Source organism: Lissotriton helveticus, chromosome 10 (genome assembly GCF_964261635.1).
Source record: "Lissotriton helveticus chromosome 10, aLisHel1.1, whole genome shotgun sequence".
In the NCBI taxonomy this organism is placed as follows: Eukaryota; Metazoa; Chordata; class Amphibia; order Caudata; family Salamandridae; genus Lissotriton; species Lissotriton helveticus.
Window position 1 is genome coordinate 669,261,582 of NC_136071.1, and position 22,698 is coordinate 669,284,279.

General features: G+C 39.2%; 1 protein-coding gene across 2 annotated transcripts in view; it reads left to right on the plus strand.

The window, feature by feature from the left end:
* Positions 1–22,698, plus strand: part of LOC144784447 (sodium channel protein type 5 subunit alpha-like) — a 1,060,325-nt gene that overhangs the window by 303,234 nt on the left and 734,393 nt on the right. For both annotated transcript variants that reach the window (XM_078663204.1, XM_078663205.1), the window contains exons 5-6: positions 970–1,098; positions 8,967–9,058. In XM_078663204.1, coding sequence (XP_078519330.1) covers positions 970–1,098; positions 8,967–9,058 — 221 coding nt within the window. The remainder of the gene's footprint in view (positions 1–969; positions 1,099–8,966; positions 9,059–22,698) is intronic.

The following is a 22,698-nucleotide window of genomic DNA, read 5'->3' on the forward strand; positions in this document are numbered from 1 at the left end:
GGAAGAGCACAATGTAGTTTCTTCCCTTGAAAAAAAATGTAACTCTTGTTAAACTAACTTGCACATTATTTTTGGAGGATAGCTCTGTAGTGGGATTACTGCTAAAAGAGCATGGAATGAACCCCGGTATTTATTTCATTTTCCAGTAGGACCAACCTCGTACCTTTCAATTCCTTAAACTTTAGATTCAGTGATTGTATTTCTCTCAGTATTAATAGTTAAATATATTTAATTTATGCTTCAATACTATCCTTAAAACATATTTTAACAGAAAGAAAATAATTTCTTTGTTAAAATACCGCTCAAACATACTGTTTCGCAGAGGCAAGCAAATGCTGTATTCGAAAATTTGCAAACAAATTAGTCGTAGCAGCATAGAGAGAAACATACATTTGGACAATTTATGCAATATTTTTTAAAGAATTTGTTCACATAAAAATAAATTTAATTACTGAAATCAATCGGAGGAGTAATACAAGTTTAGTCCAGAGCTGTCACCTTCACAAATGTAGTGACAAAGCAGTACAATAAAATATGCTTAGCATGGAGATGTCACTGGAAATCCTCCAACCAACTTGACAACTAACGCTCTCCCATGTTAGAAGAGACAGAGAATTGAAAGGTATGAGCAAATTATCATATACCATGCACACACAATACACAAATAAACTCACAACAGAATGCACATTTTCATGCCTTCCATTGACTTGCTGTTGAGTAAGAAAATTGTCATGTTGTTGAGTTGGTAAAATTATTTGCTGGGTAATGTTCCATGTCTGATTTGACTGCAGTTTCATCATAAGCCAACACAAAGAATCTTATAATCATCGTATGGCCAAGATCTCATGTGCAGTTGCATTAATCACATGTGTTTCCTTGGGTCCAGCCGAGCTGGCTCACATTATAGGTGAGCTGAAAACTGAATTTGTTACATGCTAATTTTCTTCATTTTCTTAACAATTTATATAGGTACACTTTCACTGGCATTTACACATTTGAATCATTGATTAAAATATTGGCAAGAGGATTCTGCTTGAAGCAGTTCACCTTCCTTCGAGATCCATGGAATTGGCTGGACTTCAGTGTTATTGTTATGGCGTAAGTACCTTTATTCTGTTCATTTCTTACACTGTTTGCACTTTTTTAAATTTAATTGGTGGGTTGATGTGTTAGTGCATGTATTGATTGTACTTCTGTTGTAGTTAGAATGTAAGGCAAGCGCTGCACTGGTCATTAAGATATTGACCATGCTGCGATTGGTACAAGTTGGAAGGTGTATTTTGGGGCATGCATTGGGAGATAGTTTGACTCACAAGAGTCAAAATTTAGTGACTGATTTATTCTGCCCACATTTGACCATAATGCTGGCCAGATCATTAAAAAAAACATCAGCATCTATTTCCAAACACGAAGAAAACAGATTGTATGAATTTCAACCATTGTAATTAAGCTCACAGCGACTCCAGTGTCTTACCATGTCACTTGCAAAATTGATTTAGGATTTTTCATCAATGTGATGTTGAAATCCCTATCATTTCTAACCTTAAAGCTTGATAACTAGCAGTAATATTTCACAGACTGTGCTCTGGAAATACAATTCCATAGGAAAAATTGTTTTGATTCCCTGTAAAGATCTCAAATTTGAAATGATTTGTATCTTCTTTTGATGAGGCTAGGAAGGTAATGGAAATAATGGTTTGATAATTTGGACATTTTCAGTGGGTAACCCCCTTGAGGCTTTCTTCCTTATGCATGTTCAAAAATTCACTGTGACAATGACAATTCCCAGAGCACCTAATTAACTGTCTACGATTTCAAACAGACAAAATGGTCACTCTGTGGCATCAGCGGTGTAGGCAAAAAGAAATGCACTGAAAAAGGTTCTAAATATACTGCCCACTATTTGCAAAGATTTTTCTGCGAGTAGGTGTGACTTACTCTAGCAGTATTTCTGACTTACTCATAAATTTAAGGAGTAAGCCAGGAGAACTGCAAGAGAAATTACCAGCACAATTCTTATGCATCATGCCCGTATTGTGTCACATATGTCTGGGGTTTCAATATATCATGAACCCTCAAAAGATCCAAAAACTATTACCTGTGTCTATGTTGATAACACATTAAAGGATTTGGTCATCATTCCCTTGCTAATTTATACTCCATGAGGGCATTTACTGCGGAGGCTCTAATTGTCTTTGTAACTCATTAGATGATCACTGGTGCATTCTGAAACAAATCAAATCTTTGTTGACAATATTCTTGAGTGTCTATTTTCTGATGCATTACTATTTATCTCTAGCAGAGTGGAAAAAGGGGGCGGGAGTATTATCAAAATAGCTAAATATTGGATGCACTAGACAACTTCAACTAAACCCTGCAGCTCATGTTAGTAAATTGCAACTGCAAAACACACAAGGTAATGGACGGAATGTTGCACATTGGCCAGACGTGGGTCCCGTGCTCACTACGCCACTGGAGTCAAGCTATCCTGGCTGATGACGGCTGAAAGCCAGAAACCGGTCATATGATGCTTGATTCCGGTCCAGGGAAGACATGGCTTGGCAGTTCGGGCTGGACTGTTGCAATGAGGCGCAGGGTAAAGACTGAATTGCATATTGCCATGTCTGAACTGGGGTGGCGTGTTGAGCAAAATAACGATGGATCAAACCCAGATCTGTGACTGGGGGTGAATGTTTTGCCAATGTGTAACATTCCGTCCATCATTTTGTGTGTGTTTTTTTAGTATGTTGCACCTGACCTAGGGGTTTTGTGTTTTAACATTTTACAATATTTCAGAAAATCATTTAAGTTTCATTTTGCATAATTAAAAAATGTCATGATTAGTGTCATTTACAGTATGTTGCAGAAATGTTGTAAAAATGTGCAAAAATGGGGATAAACAATGTACAAGATTTTATATCGATAGCGTGCACATTTTTAAACATTTAAAAAATGTGCTCTGGTTCGTAATTAGTGTTCTAGTAATACCAAATGCTAAATGTTGTTAGTCATGCCATTCTCACTGCACCTGTCGCCATATAAGCCAGTATATTTTTTGTTAGAAGCTACCAACTTTAGTTAAGAAGAAGTTACTTAGCAACTTGTTTAAACAGAACGGATCCCAATCCATCACATTTTAAGGTATTAAGAGGCATCATCTTTTAGCACACACAATTGTGTAGAAACAGCTCAGGTAAATGTTTCCTACAAGTGTTGCAACAGAGACTATGAAGTCAATGCTGGGATGAACTTGTTGAATTAATTGTGGGTAAACATAGTTGTTTGTGTTGCTGGAGACTGGAACAAAATATTTACAGTTCATCCATTTTACCAATTTATAATTTCCAAATGCTGGCCCTGATCTTTAAAGAAGATTCTGACATCATGACAGTTGAGTCCCAGATAGAACAGATTACACAAGAAAGCAAATTACACAAAACAATAAAGAAACTACCATTACCAATGAAAGGCTCCTCTGGAAATTCACTTATATGTTGACAGAAGTATCATACGTTTCATTAGTACAAAACCATCACAACATGTCTTCATGGGGAGAAGGTTCAGTGTCTTTTGACCTTACATTGAAATACCTTCATCTAGGTTTTAGTAGATGCACAAGCCAATATTTTTCATGTCAATATGCACAATGAAAAACAACAGGAAAGGCATATGGGGTCAAAAAAGACAAATGGGAAATCGATTATATTGTTTAATAGTCATGTAATGAATGTGTCTATGTACAAAGATGTCCAATGAGACGGCATCTGGTACAATCTAAATTGTGGGAAAGCTGTGATAATTGAGGCGGCAGGGCTGGAGGTAGATGAGATGGCACTAAAGATAACAAACAGCAAGCCTTCTTCTTTATCTGAAGACATACAGTATTCCCCTCTGTACAACTACCTTCATAAAAAAATCTCCTTCATCTTCCCACACTAGTTGCTGCAAGATTACCCTACTGATTATGTTAACTGGAATAGTCATTTTATAAGCTTAATTGAGCACCCCTCCTGTTGCTGACTTTTAGGTGTGGAAGTATTTGTTCTTTGAGAATGTCATTAAGGATGCCAAGGGGCAGAGCTCCATCATGCACCTTCCAATTACATGTAACTTGTCTCATCCTTTCAGTCAATCACACGTTCCTTAGCATACTGCTAAATACTCAGAGGTGGACCCACCCTGAGTTTAAACAAACACTGTGGTATGAACTACCAGTGGTTTATTCATATTCCATCATTTCCTCAGTATACGTAGGCTTTTTTCTTTCAAAGTCTTCAAAGGAAGATTGCGACCTACCAGCTCCGAACATGCAACAATCAGCACAGTGTTAGCACTCACACGCTAATTCTTCTCATTAGAATTTGCCACTTCAATGCTTGGACTGTGAATTTCACTGAACTGTTTCCCATAAGGTAAAATGCTAATGTATCTAAGAGCAGGATGCAACATCTCAAGCTCAGACATCCACAACAGAAGGCTAATAATTAACCTTGTGAGATGTCTCCTATCCATTCGTTCAATACCAATTTATGAAAAATAAAGACAGCACGTCACTGATATGCCTTGATATAGTTTGGTGGCGTACTAGGCGACAGAGCGAAACATGAGTTAGCTGGTCAATGCCTACAGAGCTGGTAAATATTACACTTGGTACTATCTTGTGTCAAGCCCACAAGGAATTGATGTAATTTATAATAAAAATCTACAGACAAAAAACACATATTCAATGCAACAAAGATTAACACTAAAGACAAGCATGCTCATGCATCTGGATCATTTAAGTGTATTCAGCACCCAAATAAAAGTTTAACATGAACGGATCACAAATTCAAGGAATATCAATCAAACAGTACTTATAGCGCATGACCATTCACCCCAGGGGTATCCAGGCGCTGGATTACAAGCATCACAGAACCTCTCGATGTTCACAATTAACGACCTAATAACTGGGTATGAAGGTCAGCACCAATGGGGTTAATTAACACCAGTGCTACTAACAAAGTAACAGGTGGAACAACCACTGGCCATTTCAGTGCCAAACGACAATTTCAGGCCTTTACTCCTTCCAAAATTGTTACATGATACGGCAGCATTCCAAAATGCCTATTCAACATACTTCAGTGCCCCAAATCTTCAGGTGCATGCTTTTGACTCTAATGTTGACAATCTGTTTAATACACTGAAAAACTGGAGTTTTGTTCATCAGCCTCCTACTGCTCTAATTTTTTTCTCCAATTCATGATAAGAACGTTTTTTGATCAACAACCTCTCCTGTGGATTGAATGCCCCTGGTTGGCTTTCAAAACTTGAGCTCAATGGAGAATACCACACTAATCATTGGTATTTTTGCCTGCCCCATATTTCAGAAATGAACAAGGCTCATTAAGCTACTGAGTGACCTTTAAAAGGCCAAGAATCCTTGGCCATTATTTTAGATATTTGAAAACTTATGTAGTCAAGGTGCAAGTCAATATACACAACGGCAAATTCTGGACCTTCTTCCACTGAATATAGACCTGAAGGTTTGCCAATGAGTTCCAATTTTCCATCTAATTGCATTCCTCTGGAACTATGCAATTAGCATTTGGCAAATTCCTATTGATGTGACTGGAACTGTGGGCATCAGGACATAAATATGTGCACTTGATGACAGACCTGCAGGAGGTGCTTAGCTATCCCTGAAAACATAAACTTGAAACACATTGTTAATTTATAGTCCTCTTAGTTTGAGCAAAATCTCTATCATTGCACACATTACAGGTTATTACTATACAATGTAAGTTGTTTTAGCAACACATTGTCCCCAGTAATTTCTTGAGAAATGTAGAATTGGTATGGTACTCCCTGCAGTAGTCACCAGAAAAAGCACAGGTTAGGGAGGAGTTGAACCACAGTTTTAATATATTTTCCTGAATAATTCTGGGACCATTTTGACGTAATATATGTGTGGATCTTTCTGAGCTGCTAAAGAGAAGGGCGCATTTTTATTCTGTGAGAGATGTTTGACATTCTGTAGCCATTGGCTTCAGCAACAAATTATATACACAAGTGTTAAAAAACACTCATGTGGAGAAGATTTCTAAGCTCTATGACTTTAGTATCTTGATGCACCTAGAAAACATACACTGGTCCTTCATGGGTAGTGCAGATGCCTAAAAAAAAATTACTAGATGACTTCATTGTGATAATTGCACAGCAAAGTAACTGAGTGAGGATTCTGCAATAGTTCTCAAACAATAAAATACACTTTTGAAAGGCCAAATCATGTGAGAACCCTGTTGACACTTCCCTTTATTCATGTGACCTCAACAAATATTCATGGCTACCTGTCCTGCTGCCACATGTGTGATAGATATGAACGGAAATTTGAAAAAAGTCTTGATGAACAGAGTTGTCATACCTAAATGGATCCTCCTGAAGATTCTAAAAAAGTCACCTCACATGCCTGGTGTGTCTCGGTTATGTACTGAAGTCACAGGCAATGGACTGTATTGCAACAAGGCGATAAGCACACATTGAATTACATTGATCATATGAAATCAAACCCGTTTGGATCTGGCAAAGATCAACCTTAGACTCCTCTACCCAAACAGGGACAGGTTACCTGGAAAAATTCAGAGTTTCTGAGTTAGTGGGTCTGCTGGGTAGGAGCACTCTTAAGTCAGTACCTAGCCCAACTCAAATGGTCTTTAAGACTTGTCCTTTTTATCTAAGTCCCTTTCTGTTTAGTACATTGTCAACATGAATACTCATATAGATGTAAAGTGAGCTCCATTTTGGAATGCATATCATGTCTGAGATGACCTCCTCTACCTAAATGAAGAAAAACTGTTGTCTGCGCAGTTACTGTCGACGCCACTTCGAATGTCCCTTCCCCAACTCAAGGTATGGAAAAAACCATCCCGTCACACACGCTACCTACATCTGCCATTTTCTTTAATTTTCTAATGCTTAAAAATGGCAATATCTGGATTTAGGAAGCCATCTTTTAATTTGCGCTGCTAACATGTGAGGAGGAAGTCTATAAAGATGTCTCTTCTTAATGCGAAGAATGAAACAAAATTAGGTAGATACGAGTTGCTATCTAGAGGCGCTGCGCATGCTTGAGTGAGCAGCGCGATTGGAGCATCCTCAAGTCATTACGGGGTCTGAACTGTTAGAATACATCTCTCGCTCTTTACAATTGCAAAATTATCACCTCGGATGGGCTGCAGGACAAATAATAATTACATTCTGTGTTCACACAGTATTCAAATGAAGCTAATGCTGGCATGTGGCACCGCTCCTACGCGGTGAGAGTCTGGCTGGATAAGCCCTTGTGCCCGCTTCATGTTTCTGTGTTGATGATTGCAGGCTTTTGGGAGGATAAATATGAACAGTAGCATAGCATACATCCATACATTATTGGGCACCCTCAAATCACAGTTTTTAGTCCTGGTGTTAGCCAAGATCTTATATATACTGTACATACTTATATACAGAGGTTTTCAGTGTGCCCTTTTCATCTATTATTCTAATGTAGTGTCAATTAGATTTTGCTTCTCCCACTACAACATACAGCATGATACAAATAGTCAGGCCTCTTCAGCCATTGGCTTACCTGATCCCGAGGGGTGGAATTCTCCCCTTGCACAATTTGCACATCCACACAAAAAGTAGTCTCCTTCAGTAGCTGGGACTACTGGTGCAATATGAGGCACATTAAACATATTATAGATTTTAGATAATGCTTGGTTTAGTTTGGCAAGGACCCAACAGTTCCCCCATCACTGCAACTGTGAAGCTCGTATGTCATATCTTCATCCTAAAAAAAAAATCTCAAACAAAATAAGCATTGGTAAAGCTAAAATGTCCTTAGCCAATGCCTGGTATTATTGGTTGTGGCCCAAGGTAACATTGAAGCACTGAGAATATCTTTTAACATTCTGAAATGATGGTGAGGCGTTTGTTAAAGTGCAGGAAAGACAAGGTTTTAGGCCGTGGGCCTTTCTGCATAACTTCCAGAGCAGCAGGGGAGAATCCACATCCTATATAGGGTGTGGTAATTACCACAATAATTTGAATTGTGATCTTTACACAGACACAGGTTTGAGCAAGGATCGAAATTCACTGTCTGACTCATAATCAGGGCAGGACTGGCCATAGTGGGCACCGGGCGTTTCTCCAGTGGGCCTCCAGGGTGGGGGAGGGTCGGTTTTGGACCCCTGGGGGCCGTTTTTTCTACCGGGGCTGGTTTTGCAGCATAGCCACAATCTCGGCTTCCTGTAACAAAAGCGGCCGAAATCGGCCTGGGCAACCAGCTTGACTACCCCCTCTCCCTTAGGAGGGCTGGCCGAGCTGTGCACACTTTCGGTTCCCCGTCCGGCCGTGCTCAAACTTTAAGTGTTGGGTTGTTAAGTGATTTGCTTTGTGGGTGACTATGGAGCAGGCACCCTGACCGTTTATCTTTCTCATTGTTGTGATTGCAAATACCATTTAACAATATATCAAATTGTAAAAAGGGCCTGTCTAGTGAAAACTTCTGCTCTGGCAATTGTTCCCATTGCCATACCATGCCACATCAAGAAAAGGGATTCATCATTCCAACTCTGGAATAAACATTGTTGTTGGCATGCGAGGGGACTTTTCTCTGGACAGGCACCTTTACAGTGTTAATAGCCGGGGTACATTGTTCATTCAGTTGCATGCCTTGGTGTATGACAGCAAATAACTGTGATTTGGTTCTACAGGTATGTAACCGCATTTGTAAACCTAGGCAATGTTTCAGCCCTTCGATCTTTCCGAGTTCTGAGAGCTTTAAAAGCTATCTCAGTAATCCCAGGTAAGGAGCTCCCTCTTCCTACAGTAACTAGTGACTCCCGCTTTAAGTGATGCTCTTTGTCTGCCTGCCTCCTCTTCTCCCATTCACTGTTGTTGCCTGATGGTGTTTTTGTCGCTGTCTTGTGTGTGACTCTCCCTTGTTACAGATATGCAACTGAATTTGTGGACCTGGGCAATGTCTCAGCCTTGCGAACGTTCAGAGTACTTCGAGCATTGAAAACAATTTCAGTTATTCCAGGTGAGACTCAGGTTAAACACTGAGGCTGCTGCCCGAGCCCCCATTCCATGTCCTCGTAGAGCGTAGATGAGCGTGACCCATGGTGCAATGCCATGCTAGGAACTGATTGGGAATGGAATGAAGGGAATGCACCTGTCAATAGAATACGTTTTCCATTTGTTGCAAATTTGCTCCTGAGTTGCTTTACAGATTTAAGTTGTAGTGCATACCCAAGTCTCTATTATCGATCTATTGATCAGTCTGTCTGTCTATTGATTGATCAATCAATCTGTCTGTCTTTGTTTTGGTTGATCGATTGATTGATCGATCAATCAATCGGTCTGTCTATCTGTCTGTCTGTCTGTCTGTCTATCCATCTATCTATGTCCATAAGGTACCTGTCTCCACCCATACCTCTATCTCTCTGCTAGCGTTCTCCATTTGGCTTTCAGCCTTTCAGTTTCTCTTTCCACTTGCCAATCTATTCATCTTCATGTGTGTTTGTCTTTTTCTACCTGGTTGTATTTTATCAGCCTCTCGGTCCTTTTGATGGAGAATGACAATGAAAATATCATTGGCTCTCTGAAATGATTGTCATTATTGATGTCATTGATGATGTAATTTATGAAGTTACATGCAATGACATGAGTAATGTCGTCAAAAATTCATTCTGGAAGGAGCCAAACAATGACCCTATTTCTGCTACATTGCATGGCCAAAATTAACTTTGATAGAATCCCTTATGTATTTTCCAAGTTGCTGCCTGACTTTCCTCAAATAAATGTTCTAAAACACTAAAGTATACAAAAAAGTGATGGATGGAATGCTTGAATTATTCTCAGCCACTGGTAATTACTCAAAGCCGCATCTCAGTTCATCAATATTTTGGAATGCTTGAATTAATCTCAACGTCTGGTAATTACTCAGGGCTGTATCCCAGTCCTTCGGTATTTTGCACACTGTGCAACCTCAGTTTGGACCCAGCTATATGCAAATCAGTCCTCACCGTGCTCCAACTGGAACAGTCCAGCCCGAACTGCCAGGCAGGTCCTACCTGATTCTAGACACAAGCAACCCAGGACCATTTCGCCCAAGTTATGGGCTCATCAGTCGGGTACAGCTGGTTCCTGGTTGGACTGGAGTGTGGCCTAAGTAATTACCAGTGGCTGAGATTAATTCAAGCATTCCTCCCATTACTTTTTGTGTACTTAAGTATGTTCTAAATCATTGTCATTATCGATGCCCTCCTATTATTTAGTAAACACCATGACTTATTAATATTAGGCATATCAAGCGAATGCTATTTGAGCCATATTTCAGACAGTGGATCAATGAAATGAAATCTAACAGTTCGTGGAACATGGTTTATCCAAATCAAGAGCAAAATATTAAAATAAAAAAATTAAAATATGAATTGTACAAATCTTGAAAACATTATAAATCTCTGCTGGCATGGATATACATATTGTACCTGTTTCCAAAACCCTCGGTAAAGATAGTTTGCAATTCGAACAACATTCCTGGTGCAGGTCATTTTTTGGTGAAATTAGACTGTGATCAAATTTTCGTTTTTTAATTTCCTTAGCAATAGTTCTACGGAGAAGCTTCCCTTCCCCAGCCCTTGAAAACATGTACATTTTTCATGTTTCTCCATTTTCTGCTCTATTTTTATTTTGCTTATCTTAGAGTAAAGGTAGAAGTTCTCAAAAAGAGTAGGAAAGGCATCGAATATATTTCTGAATCCCCATAAAATTACCATATTATATGTGTGTTAACCTTATTGGCATGGACAGCCCTGCTGAGAGTACTCTGGGAACACCCATGCATGTAACACCTGCAGAAAAATCTGCATATTTATTGAACTTTCCACACTTATAAACGGTGTCTCCACACACCAAATATAGTCTAATCCTTCATATGTGAATACAAATATAATTCTGTGAGTCCAGTGGTCCAATTTAAATGGCAATAAATCTACCCTATGCATCGAACCAGTCTAGGAAATGAGGCTCTAAAGTGTAGAAATGTGAAAAATTAGGAATCCACCTTTTTTTTAAAGTTCTCTGACAGACTGGATGCGGGGCAAAAATAATTTGCTTTACAGGTGGATTTCTGCACGAACCATTAAAATCACTTGTGTTCTGGAGTTCCATGTTTCCTTGAACCGCAACCTGCTACTGGGAGGAGAAAGCGACCCATCTCATCAGTGAATGGGCTGCTGTCAACGAATCAGAAGGGTTTAACCAAAGATAGCAGCCATATTGGCTCGTGACATGTCTGCTTAAGCATTGGACACCTACATTTTACTATTTTGCTAAACATTTAAGGACAGTACAGATTTTCCCTTTAATAAAATAGCACCTCTTGTAGAGTGGTTCAAACATGTTCAAAGGTGTAAGACTATGCACTGTCTCAATTCACACAAAATTGCCAGGTGTGTATAATCACAGTCTCTTTCACTCTTCCATCTGAGCTGCTGCCCAGTGACAATACTGGGCAGTTGTCATGATCAATGTTTTGTCTGTTAACACGGAAATAGAATTCACTTCATATTATGATTGGTCATCGCGTAGTGCACCCAGATGTGGCATATAATTTAAATAGGCACCGCAGTGGCACCACAAGTCTAAACTAATATAGATGCTTGAAAAATAGAGCTGTCTCCTTCTCTTTCCTTTCCTTTGTTGTGTTACTGTTTTTCTCTGACAACACCGTTGATGTCCCATGCTCTCCAGCAGTAGTACCAACTGGATTCATTAACAATGTAAAGCGTAGCACCTCTCTTTTGTAGCTCTCAAAGGTGAATTTATACTCAAGGAGTCATCTGCAGTGACTCTGGAGCTGCCTGTTAGTTCTTTGCTTTTTCAGTTTGTGAGTCTGATAATTGACTGCGTGCCCACCAAAACCGTACTCCCAGTCTGAGAGGGTCTAGAGTCTAAGAGACTATTCTGCTGAGATTATGATTTGTATTCTGCGGACAGGTCTCATTCAGCCTCAGTGTTTAACACATCTGACCTGCATGGCGAGGTGAAGGATGGGACATGGTGCATGGTGAGCCCCAAACTTGGTTCTCCCAATCTGATGTTGGCAGTCATAGGGGCATCTCTCAAAAATCATTGTTATGAGGTGTGTAAGTCTAATTGGTTCGATTGAAGCAGCCAGCGACTACAGCACCCAAAATGCACTAGGCTGACACACAAAAGCTGAGGACTGGAAACTGTGTCAGTAAAGAGAGGAAGTGAGGTGGTCACCCTTATTGCAGCAGTACAAAGGGCCCACAGCTAGTACAGAGTGATCAGTTACAATATTTCTTCTTCACTGGCCATTGCTGTCTGGTAGCCCAAATCACCAACCCCTTAGCCAGAGCACTAGATTGCAGAATGGACCTTCTATTGTTCCCTCTTTCTACTAATCATAATTAAATGTTTTGTCTACCTACTTCATTAAGGTATACTTTTATTGCCAAACTTTATTGTTTATTATTCTCCCAAAGACGGATTAAAAGCATCTATCGATGACCCACAGTCCACCCATAACATTTAAGGCTATTCTGCAGATAGCCTTGCATTTAGAGCTTTTGCAGCTGAGTAGAACTGATTCAGGGTACCAGACCCAGCTGCCATTCAAGCCCCTCTTTAGGAGGCATGAAACAATCCTTTTCATGCTTGATGATGTACAGTTGAACGTGCAAGGGCTATCAGGGCACACCTTGTGGCAATCTTGCGTATTTCCCGGAGATGCACATATGTCTCCTTGTGTAGAGTGGGTCTAATAATGGAAAAATCATAGAATTTAAATTGCTTCTATCACCTCTTATCCACGAGTTGAAACCTCCAGAACAGAGGTGTCCCACGCAGACTGACTGCACAGTATGTGAAAGCCCTGCCAATGGACATGGGAGGCAAAGGAGATCATATGGGGAATTGTCGTAGGCCAATGCCACAAGTCTTCTTACTGTGCTGCCATACACCAATGCGAAAGGGTAGAAATGCACCCTATTTATGAAATACGGTGCATTGTTGTCTTTACCCCCTGCACTGGTGCACAATCTGCTGCATAGTGCCAATGCAGACACCCTTGCACTATGGTGCAAGGGTGTCTGCGTTGAATGCAGGATTGTTTTTATCCAGGAAGGGGCACCTTCCTGCACAAAAACAATCCGAGAGGCATTTTCCCTCTTCTATGTGTGCTGCAGAATGCAGCACCCATGGAAAGAGAAAATAACAAGGAGAAATAAACATATTTCTCTTTGTTTCGCCTGCTCAGGGGAGGTGGATGGTGTTGTTGCTGCCTCAGGTTTGAGGCCGTGTCAAAATCCGTGGGTGTTCCGTGAGAAAACACACTGCAACGCCCATGGAGCGCCTCCTTGATGCAGAATAAGAGAAGGCAGTGACTTCCGCTGCTTTGTCTTACTCCATATCTACGAGGCCATTTAAAGCCATCAAAGTGGCTTTGCGTCGTCTCGTACACATGCTTGAGATGTTTGTGCCGCCGGAACGTCAGAGAAAGTGATGTTCCGGCGGCGCAAGCCTCTCATAAAAAAGCCCCTAGATCTTTTGAGAAATGTTCTGTTTTATTACTATTCGTGCTATCCATCAAATTTCAGGAGCTTGTATAATAATAATCTATGTTGCTTTTCAATACAAGCACTAAGCACATCCCTCTGCAGTTTAGCGGCATATAGAATACAACGAGAACTGTTTTTCTCAACAAAACGGCCTACTGGAAAACAAAGCCACTGAAAGCAATGAAAATGCTTCCTCGGTGGATACTCTAGATTAAAAGCATTCTGACACTCACGCTGCTGCTGCCGATTCTAAGTAATTGACAAGCAAGTAGTCCTTGTAAGAGTTTGTTGTAGTTGATTGATTGCCAACATCTGATTAGGACAATCTGTGACACAAATGCAAACTAACCTTAACAAATTGTATATATTGTTGATTTTCATATTAAATTGAAGAAATGTAATGTTTTAGAATTGTGTTTATTAGTATTTGCATGCTGTTTGTATTTTATGAATTGCCTTTGATTAATGTTTTTTGCATTGCACTTCATATTGCTTGTCTTTCCTAACCATTTTTAAGAAAAAATATCTGATGTATTTCATTTTTCAGTAACTGTATCTGAAATGGCACTTTTCAATGTTTCAACACAACACACTGCACATTCAGAGTTGGGCCAATTTGGGAATCTTTGCGGATAAAACTAAAGACACTGTAGAATCCTATTGAATGTTTGGAGTAAATGCACAATTTGTGGTCATTAATGAAACACGTAAATTTTTTTGTGGATATTCTTTAAACAAGACAGGATTTTACTATGTGATGGGTTGATGAGCATCACCCTGTATGAAACTGACTAGATTCACTCAGGCTGTCCTACTCTTAGCAGCAGGAGTGTCTGAAGTAGAAGCCAGGCACTCCAGATCCATTCTAGATATTTGGGGTTAACAATTGACTTCTTAACTGAGTTTTTCATTTATATCAAATGCACGTAAAGTTATCTTATATGGCTATTCAGAAACTCTGCCATTGATCCGGCTAGCTATGACTTACCAAGGCCCACTCTCCTAATGAGAGGAAGTGGTAAGTCAAAGTGGAGTGCCTTACACCACTCATGTGTCAACTTCTGTTGCAGTTTCCATCCATCAACAAATCTGTCACTCACTGTCTATTACCTTCCAGACCTCGTCTTTATTTGCTTGAAGGTCTCTCAATTAGGACTAGAGATAATATTCATTATGCAATTGGAATCTTGGGTCGATTATGATTACGGGCTGCCTGTAACCAGCAAAACGTCCTTTTTCTCTCCGGTGACTGATTCTTTGGTTGGTTCAAGTAGAAATGTCTTGAGACTATTGACAGCCACAATGGAAGGGTATGTCAGAAAATGTATACTCACAAACAGATGGCGGAAATGCAGCTCTGACTATGATGAGCAACATGAAAGTCCTGTTTATCCTGCAGACGACTTTTCTGGTATAGAACACGTGATAAGTGCATTTGCGGTAAGAAAAAAATAAAATAGGCGGCTTTCCCACACCTACTGACTATTTCCACTACAAATGGAGGGGCACCAAAGTCAAGGGTCCATTAATGTCATTTTGCCTTAGTGGTTAGGCTTCTTTGATCTGTTATCAGTCTTTCAGAGGCATAATATGCATTCTTGAGTGAGCGTATCTTCCTTGGACAGCACAAAATGGCATCATTAACTCCCTTCCTATTCTTAAGGGACGCCGGTGTTGTCCTTGTAGCTCAGATGTTTTGCCAGGTTTGTAATGTTTTTTCCTCAGAGTGCCTGTTGGAGGTATACCTTGATAGACGGTTCCCAGATCCACATGAGCTCTGAAGTGTATAATCAAAGTGCCTTTTATAATCCTTGAGTTGAAGTAATTGGAGAATTAACTTACTATTTTTCATGCAGGTTGTATACGCAGACACACTTAGTGCAGTGAGCAGATTTCTCATTAAACTTTTTTGAATATCCTTCATTTCAGGTTCTTACAAAAAGGTAACATTTCGCACATACATTTCAGTTAAAAAAATCCCAGGCAATTAATCCAATACTTTTTTTTAAGAACAATGGCAGTAGGAGGGTAATACAAATTACAAATAGGGGTTAAAGGTAGTTTTTTAGTTTTAAATTAATGACCTTACGTTATTTCAAATATCCTCTTGTGCAAGTTTTTCACTGTTTCACATGCCACAATTAGATTGAAGGCCTAGTAAGGGATGAGAAAGTGAATCTATAGTCAACATTGGGTTGACTTTCATGTAGGCGAAGTCGCATCACACCCACCTTACCTCCCTGCGCTCTGGAGAATAAGAAGTTTAGCATATGTTCAAACCAGTAGCTTACATGTCACTGAAACGAGATGGTTTACTCAACACACATATTCGAATTATTTTGGATAGTGTTGGACCACCCAATGTGTGTAGCACTTTATTCTCACCAACACATTCCACTGACTTTATTTATTCCTATTTGTTGGCCTTACAATGCACATATTATTGCCAGAAGTTAAAGGCAGAATTAGTCTGCACGCTGTGCACCTCAACATTGTGTAAACCACAAAATATAAGAGTCATTTTACCAGAAGATTTATCCAAAAAGTTTATTTTATTTAAATTGTATTTGCATACATTATAGAACAACAGTCCTAAGCATTGTGAATTATGAGGTCACAGGTATAAAGTTGTTCCCACACTGTCCTCTGCTGAACCACTTTCACATGCCTTGCTGTAAATCTGTTGCAAGTGATGACAATGTTGTCAGTTGCATTTCAGACATGTCTTTCTGTATCTAAATTTGGGATGTGTGCCTCAATGTTTAAAAGAGAGTTATGCCTTTGTAACAAGCATGTATCTGAAAATGGAACTTTACCTACATGTATCCAGGATAAATGGCTTCTGTTGCAATCTGAATTAATCTGATGTTCTCTGTAAATGTTATAAGACTCTTGATTTCCGCTTGCCCTCCTTTCCACTCAGACAGATTTACTGTTAGTAGGGGTGTTGCCAGGTCGAACTCATTCTCTATCCGCTCTCCTAGTGCCTGGCTTGCATATCCATAATACCGCCAGCATTATGTTCGGCCAATCGGGCGTAGATGAATTTGGCTCTGACAACCTCAGAGCCTACTACACAGACCATGCTTGCTCTTCTATAGCAGCAGCTCACTGATCCCTGGTTGAGAGCATCCTTGTCAGATTGAACCTCCTGTGCACCAGGAAGCAAACCTCCCCACAAATACAATAATAGGCAAAACTAAACAAAGCAAATAGCTTACAGGTAGTGAATAATTAAGACACTTTACCGAATAAATGATACTGCTCTAGCAATCTGTTTCGATTAGAATGTATTTGTCCTTACTATAAGATGTTAATTAATATTATAAGTTAAACAAATATACCAATGCTTCAATATATCAAAAATCCATCTATATTTCATTAACGAACAAACAAAAAGCAAACTACACAAGGTTACAGATTATCATTTGCTGTTCTTTATGCTTTTATCACCTATACTGAGGTGTGTTTCACTTTTAAAATGATAATGTGGATCTCAAAAGTCAATGTTCATGTTTAGATTTCATTTTTAGACCGAGAAGAAAGACCTCTAATCACTCCCCTACCTCTTAGGGGAATGAAATTGAGATTCGAAATCCACCTTTGTTAAGTGAATTTTATTAATGGGTTTAAGATATATGCATATGACAAAACACTACCTCTAAAAGAAAGTAAATGTTGAATAATAAAGGGAACTTGCAAACATTTGGGTTGGCTAATTGTGCCAAACAGCTCAGGACCAAATTCTGTAGGTGTTTGTTTCAAATTTCCTCCACGTTTAATGTCTGTGAAAGAAAGAATAAGCAAATAAAAGTGAGGTAGTTTGACGAAAATTAAAATAATATATCCTTCTAAATCGTGCTAGCAGGTACTCTCTGTCTGGTTGAAATTAAGTGCAATTTATGCACTTCAAGCAATTAAATTCACATAACTTCTTTTCTTACTTCCATTGCAACTTAAGGAAGGGTTGGTAGAGATTTCGGGAGTGTGAGTTCTCAGAAAGCACACCTAAAATCTAAAATCAGTATAGACCCCTTTTCTGTTGATTTTTTTTTAACCAGAGACTAAGGCAGTCATAGATTGAATGAGAGTTCTGTACCCATTGTTGGGCATGCTCACTCTCTTCTTTTCCTTCCTTCCTCATTATAGGAGCAAAACTACACTAACCGTCAGTCTTTGAAATGTCTGCAAAAGAAACAGGCTACAACCACGGTTAGGATTCCCTATGCGGCTGAATTACATTTGGTTGCAAATTCATTTATATCAAGATTTCCAATGTACTTTTAAACAAATCCTCAGCTGTAGCCTCTTACCTACCCTCACAGGGTTTATAAAAAATGTATAAAAAGAGAGCATGGCCACACGTGGCCTTTAAAATAAATTTTCTGGTAGAAATGAATGCAGGGAAATGAAGTAAGAGTGACTTTGAAATTGGTTCATAGGGAGGGAGCATGGTGTATACCCCTTTTTTGACTAAAAGGGTATTCAATTTGTAAAAAGAAGATCTGCTGTATTTAAATTCATGAAAATTCTTGAAATGAAATTCCGCAGGAAATGTACTTCACAGTGTTACCTAGGCTTCCATATATGGGAGTCTAGTGTGGGGTGTCCGCTAGCAGGAATCTGCTAGGAACACCCACGTTGTTATTAATTCATTAATTCTACATAAGATTACTTTTAAAATCAATGTTTTTCCTGTTAGGCTTTCAAAACTAATTAAACAAGTTGTGTAATAAATGTATTTCCCTTTCCCCTAAAGCATCTTCTGTATCACATTACAGGGCTGTAAAGTCTCAGATGCAAATTGTTCAACAAACACAGCAACAGACTCGAAATACACCAGATAATTCCACCGTAAAAAGATCCCTACCTTGATTTTTTGTTTATTCCAACCACCACTATCCTCAAACTTTTAATAATTAACTTAATTTGAAGCTAATTTCGACACAATCCTATGTTCCTTGAGCTTTTTAAGTCGGGCTTGAAACAGAACCTGTCAGGATACATATTCTTACCAATCCTTTACACTGTACATAGTGGGTGTTTTGCCTCCTCCCAGGGTAATATTCTTCCCTCACTTCATGCTTTTGGCTGTTTGGTGTATCCTATCACCTTCTATGGAGTGCTGGCATTGCTATGTATGGGGGAATATTTTAACATCCCTAAAGTACTGTGAATCCTCAATCATTGAATTAATTATTTCATAGGTCCATAATACACAGACAACGATTGTTTTTATTGGAGCTCAAAATGCAAGCTAGACCTATTGGGTTTGCCAAACCTTATTTTGTTATCTTAGGTGGTGACCAGGGCCGGACTGGCTACCGGGCGTTTTGGCATTCTGCCGAGCTGGGGGCTCATGTCACTGCGGTGGGGGCTAATTTAGTAGAAGACCTGCGTGTACTTTGAAAGAAACAAAGCAAAACAAAGTTTGTTCAGCACACGCAGGTCCCCATCAACGAAATCAGCACCCAGCTTGGCAGCATGACAAAAAATCCGGGACCAGTCAGGCCCTGGTGGTGAGTGCAAAATGTTAGCTTACCAGTCTATAAACATGGGTAGCCATACCGCAAATGAGGCCTTGAAGAGTTCGACAGAAATCCGATATGGAACTGGGTATTATGAACTGCAACATGAAGACAAAATGCCAATGATTTGGCAGGCTCCCAAAATTGTTTGACTACATAAACATTCCAGGCTCTTTTTCCGGCTGAGACCATACCGCAGTTACAGTACCAACCGGTTATGTACAACCTGGCAGCAACACTAAAATGGACCTGGGGTGGGGGGGGAGAATGGGGGGGTTGTGCTTATGTTTTGCTTTAGAGCCTTTTGAGACCTGAGTCCACGTTGAGTTTAATTGTGGTTTCACTTCCTCGTGCGAATAAAATCAGGGGGAAAAAGTGAAATAATGTGCTTAAAATGGCAACTAATGCCTTTTGTACTCACCTTTCTTTACTTTGCACTGTTAGTAAAACTTGGTAAACACTTGGTGCAAATGCTTTTTTTGCCAAATAGTTTTGTGACAGTTTTTTGTCTAACAGCGGAGGTTTTTGCGCTAGTACATAGTGTAAAAGCGTACTAGAGTTTGCTCAGTAAATAGACTGCTCTTTTCCAATGATTTACATCCCAAAGACCTGGATGAATGGACTTCCATTTGAAACAATCATTACTCGGTGATTGTTGGGCCAGAACCCTGCTGTCACTCAAACAATATTCATTTTAGGGTGTCTGGTAATAAAAAACATGTCTAAAAATAGGCTACTTGCAGGCAGAGGGCCTGATTCATAAAAATGGAAATCCCACATAGTGGTGCTTTTTCTTGATTTCTAACACGTAGATAAAAAAGGAAATGCTATTTTGAGCAGAATAAGCAGTCGCCTTGCTTGTGAAAGCGGAGTTTGAAGTGGGTCGCTGAGACACTCGGAGACAGGCTATTCTAGGCAGACTCAATCCACCTGCTGAACACGGAGAAAGTATCCTGTGGAAGGGCTATTACAAAGGCTTTTATTCTCACTGCTGTGATTGCTCTAAAAGATGTGTTTTGCTGGCTTAGTTCTGAATTTTTTTTAAATCACACGTTCCCTCCAAATGTCCTGCATTTCTAAAATTAAAAAGCATATCGCAAAAAAACTATAATTCCGCAAAACACCAAGACTATTTCTGTCAAATATCAAAAAATTGCATGGCCCTGTTGCCTCTCAGCCAGGTTTGCACCATGTAATATCACATAGCAGTAGCATACAACAAACGCCACCGAGTCGGTTGCCAATTTGTGTTATCTTTTTGTTTTTGGGTGTGGTGTCAAATTTGCTTTTTAAATATCCTTATTCTCTTATTTCTGTTCAAAGAGATTCACTTTACACTTGATGGCTCACTTTAGAAGAATTTGTAAACGCAAATTCCAATAATATGTCTTCAATGGATATAGCGGACTGGCTCTGTACAATCTTTATCTTATAGAATGGAGACATCCTGGTTCAGAGCCTTAAGCAGTTGAGCTATCTCTGTAGTCTGAGTGGTGTAAGGGTGTCCACAATGCTCAGGAAATCATTGCTACTAAGTGTAGAAAGGGTGCATGACTCAATATTAGGGCCAAGAATATCAATCTACAGGTATACAAAGCCACAAAATCTACAACACACTGGAGCATCCCACCAGAAGATTTACTAATCTTAACTTCATATCCACTTACTGTGACAATAAGTTGGTAGTCAATATAATAGAAGCAATATACCCAATTTTTTTACATTTTGGAAATTAGCTTTGATATTTTAACTTCGATAGTATGGTAGAGCACCAGCGGAAGGTTGTGCAAAAAAACGGACTGCTAAAAAATACAGATGTTTATGTTAGGATACTGTGAAGGAGACAAAAGGGCTAGTGATGCAACATGAGTCGGGTTCCTGTTCTTCCAAGAAAGGTGGAGTTCTCGCCGACAGGTTCCCGATAAGAAAAGCCTTCAATTTACTCTGTCATTTAATTCATTATGTTGGCCTGCTAGTATTGCTGTGCCAGTCCATGCACAAGGGTCTGAGATCCGGATTAACTTGTTTTAAAAAATGTCATCTATGCCTCTGAGACATAAATACCATTCAGGGGGCCTATGATAACTCTGGCGTGTGTGCCCTGAGAATAAGTCTACAAATTCTGAAAAAGCACAAAAAACGAACTGGCGCATTATAAAGAAATTCTAGCACGTTTAGTTATTTTTTAATTTGATGTGCTCATTCAAGATGTTCACCTCGTAAGAGCCCTTTTACCTCACCTAACACTATTCTATGAAAAGACAATCGCTAACCACAAAAGGGTGCTTCAGGAAAAATAGAGCTGCCAATTGCTCCAAACATGTAGTCTCATTTTTAACGCCGCATGATCTCCATAACGATGAGAATTTAATAGGGCTGAACTTTCAGCTAAAAACAAGTGTGAGATATGTTTTATTAGTAGCTAACTTACATTGAGTGAACAATCAGAGCCAATAAGCCCAGTTGTCTCAAAAGCCTTTGGGTTGACATGAAAGTAATTTTACTGCTATATTTTCTAAATATTGTTCCTAAAATTGGGAATGTTTTTCCATCACTTGTGCAATCATCCTTTTAGAAATAAAAACGTCACCATCAAGTACATGTGGAGGAAAATGAACTAAATGATAAATTGAATGAACAAAAAATTTAACAAAAGTCCACTTTTTAAGCAGCCTAACATAAAATGTAATCAACTAAAACGTTATTAGTGATGATACTCAATTAAAAATATTGTCTATGACAATGTTTTTCCTATGTGCATTGCAAACGTGATGCTAAATATACATTTACAAATTTAAATGACCACTTTTAGATGAACATTGTACCTCCATAATTCTTCATGTTTACCAACTAATGTGCATCTTGACACAGCAACAGAGATCTTCACTAAAATCAAATCCCCTGCACAGCACAATGTAATTGTTTTCTGTTATTTGTAAAGGAAGCATTATAGTCTAGCATTTACATTACTATTTTCAATAGAAGGATTAATTTTAAAAAGTAAACAACATGTTTTTCCAACACCTATACTTGAAAATAAAAAAGTTTTGAGAGAGCCAAAGAAATTAGGAATCTAAGACTGATCTCCTCTTTTGATATCCCAAATTTGTTTTTTGGGTTGATTGTTTTTGAGAGGAACATTAATGAAGGCAGCCATATCCCTAAGTATGTCTAGTAGTTTCACTAAAATGGGTCTTAGGTACACTAAGCAACAGAGCTAACCACAAACATCCTTTTGCAACTAAGAAATGAAGATGATTGGGCCCGAGGCCCCTAATATTGTCACCATCTCCGAAACCAGGAGTGTCAAACATAGATCCTACATTGGATGGGTCCATGCCAGAGTTTCAGGATAGCCACTGACTATGTAAATAGCTTTCATTTAGATTCATGCCATGTACATTTATTGCATGTAGATATCCTTACATATTAGTGGATTAATGGATCTGCTTTTCCTGGTGCAACCTTGAACCCCCTGGTCCTATATTAGTTAGTGAGTGAAACTTTATCACGGCACATAATACAGACCTACCTCTCACTCAGCATCTCGGTGAAAGATCTTGAGT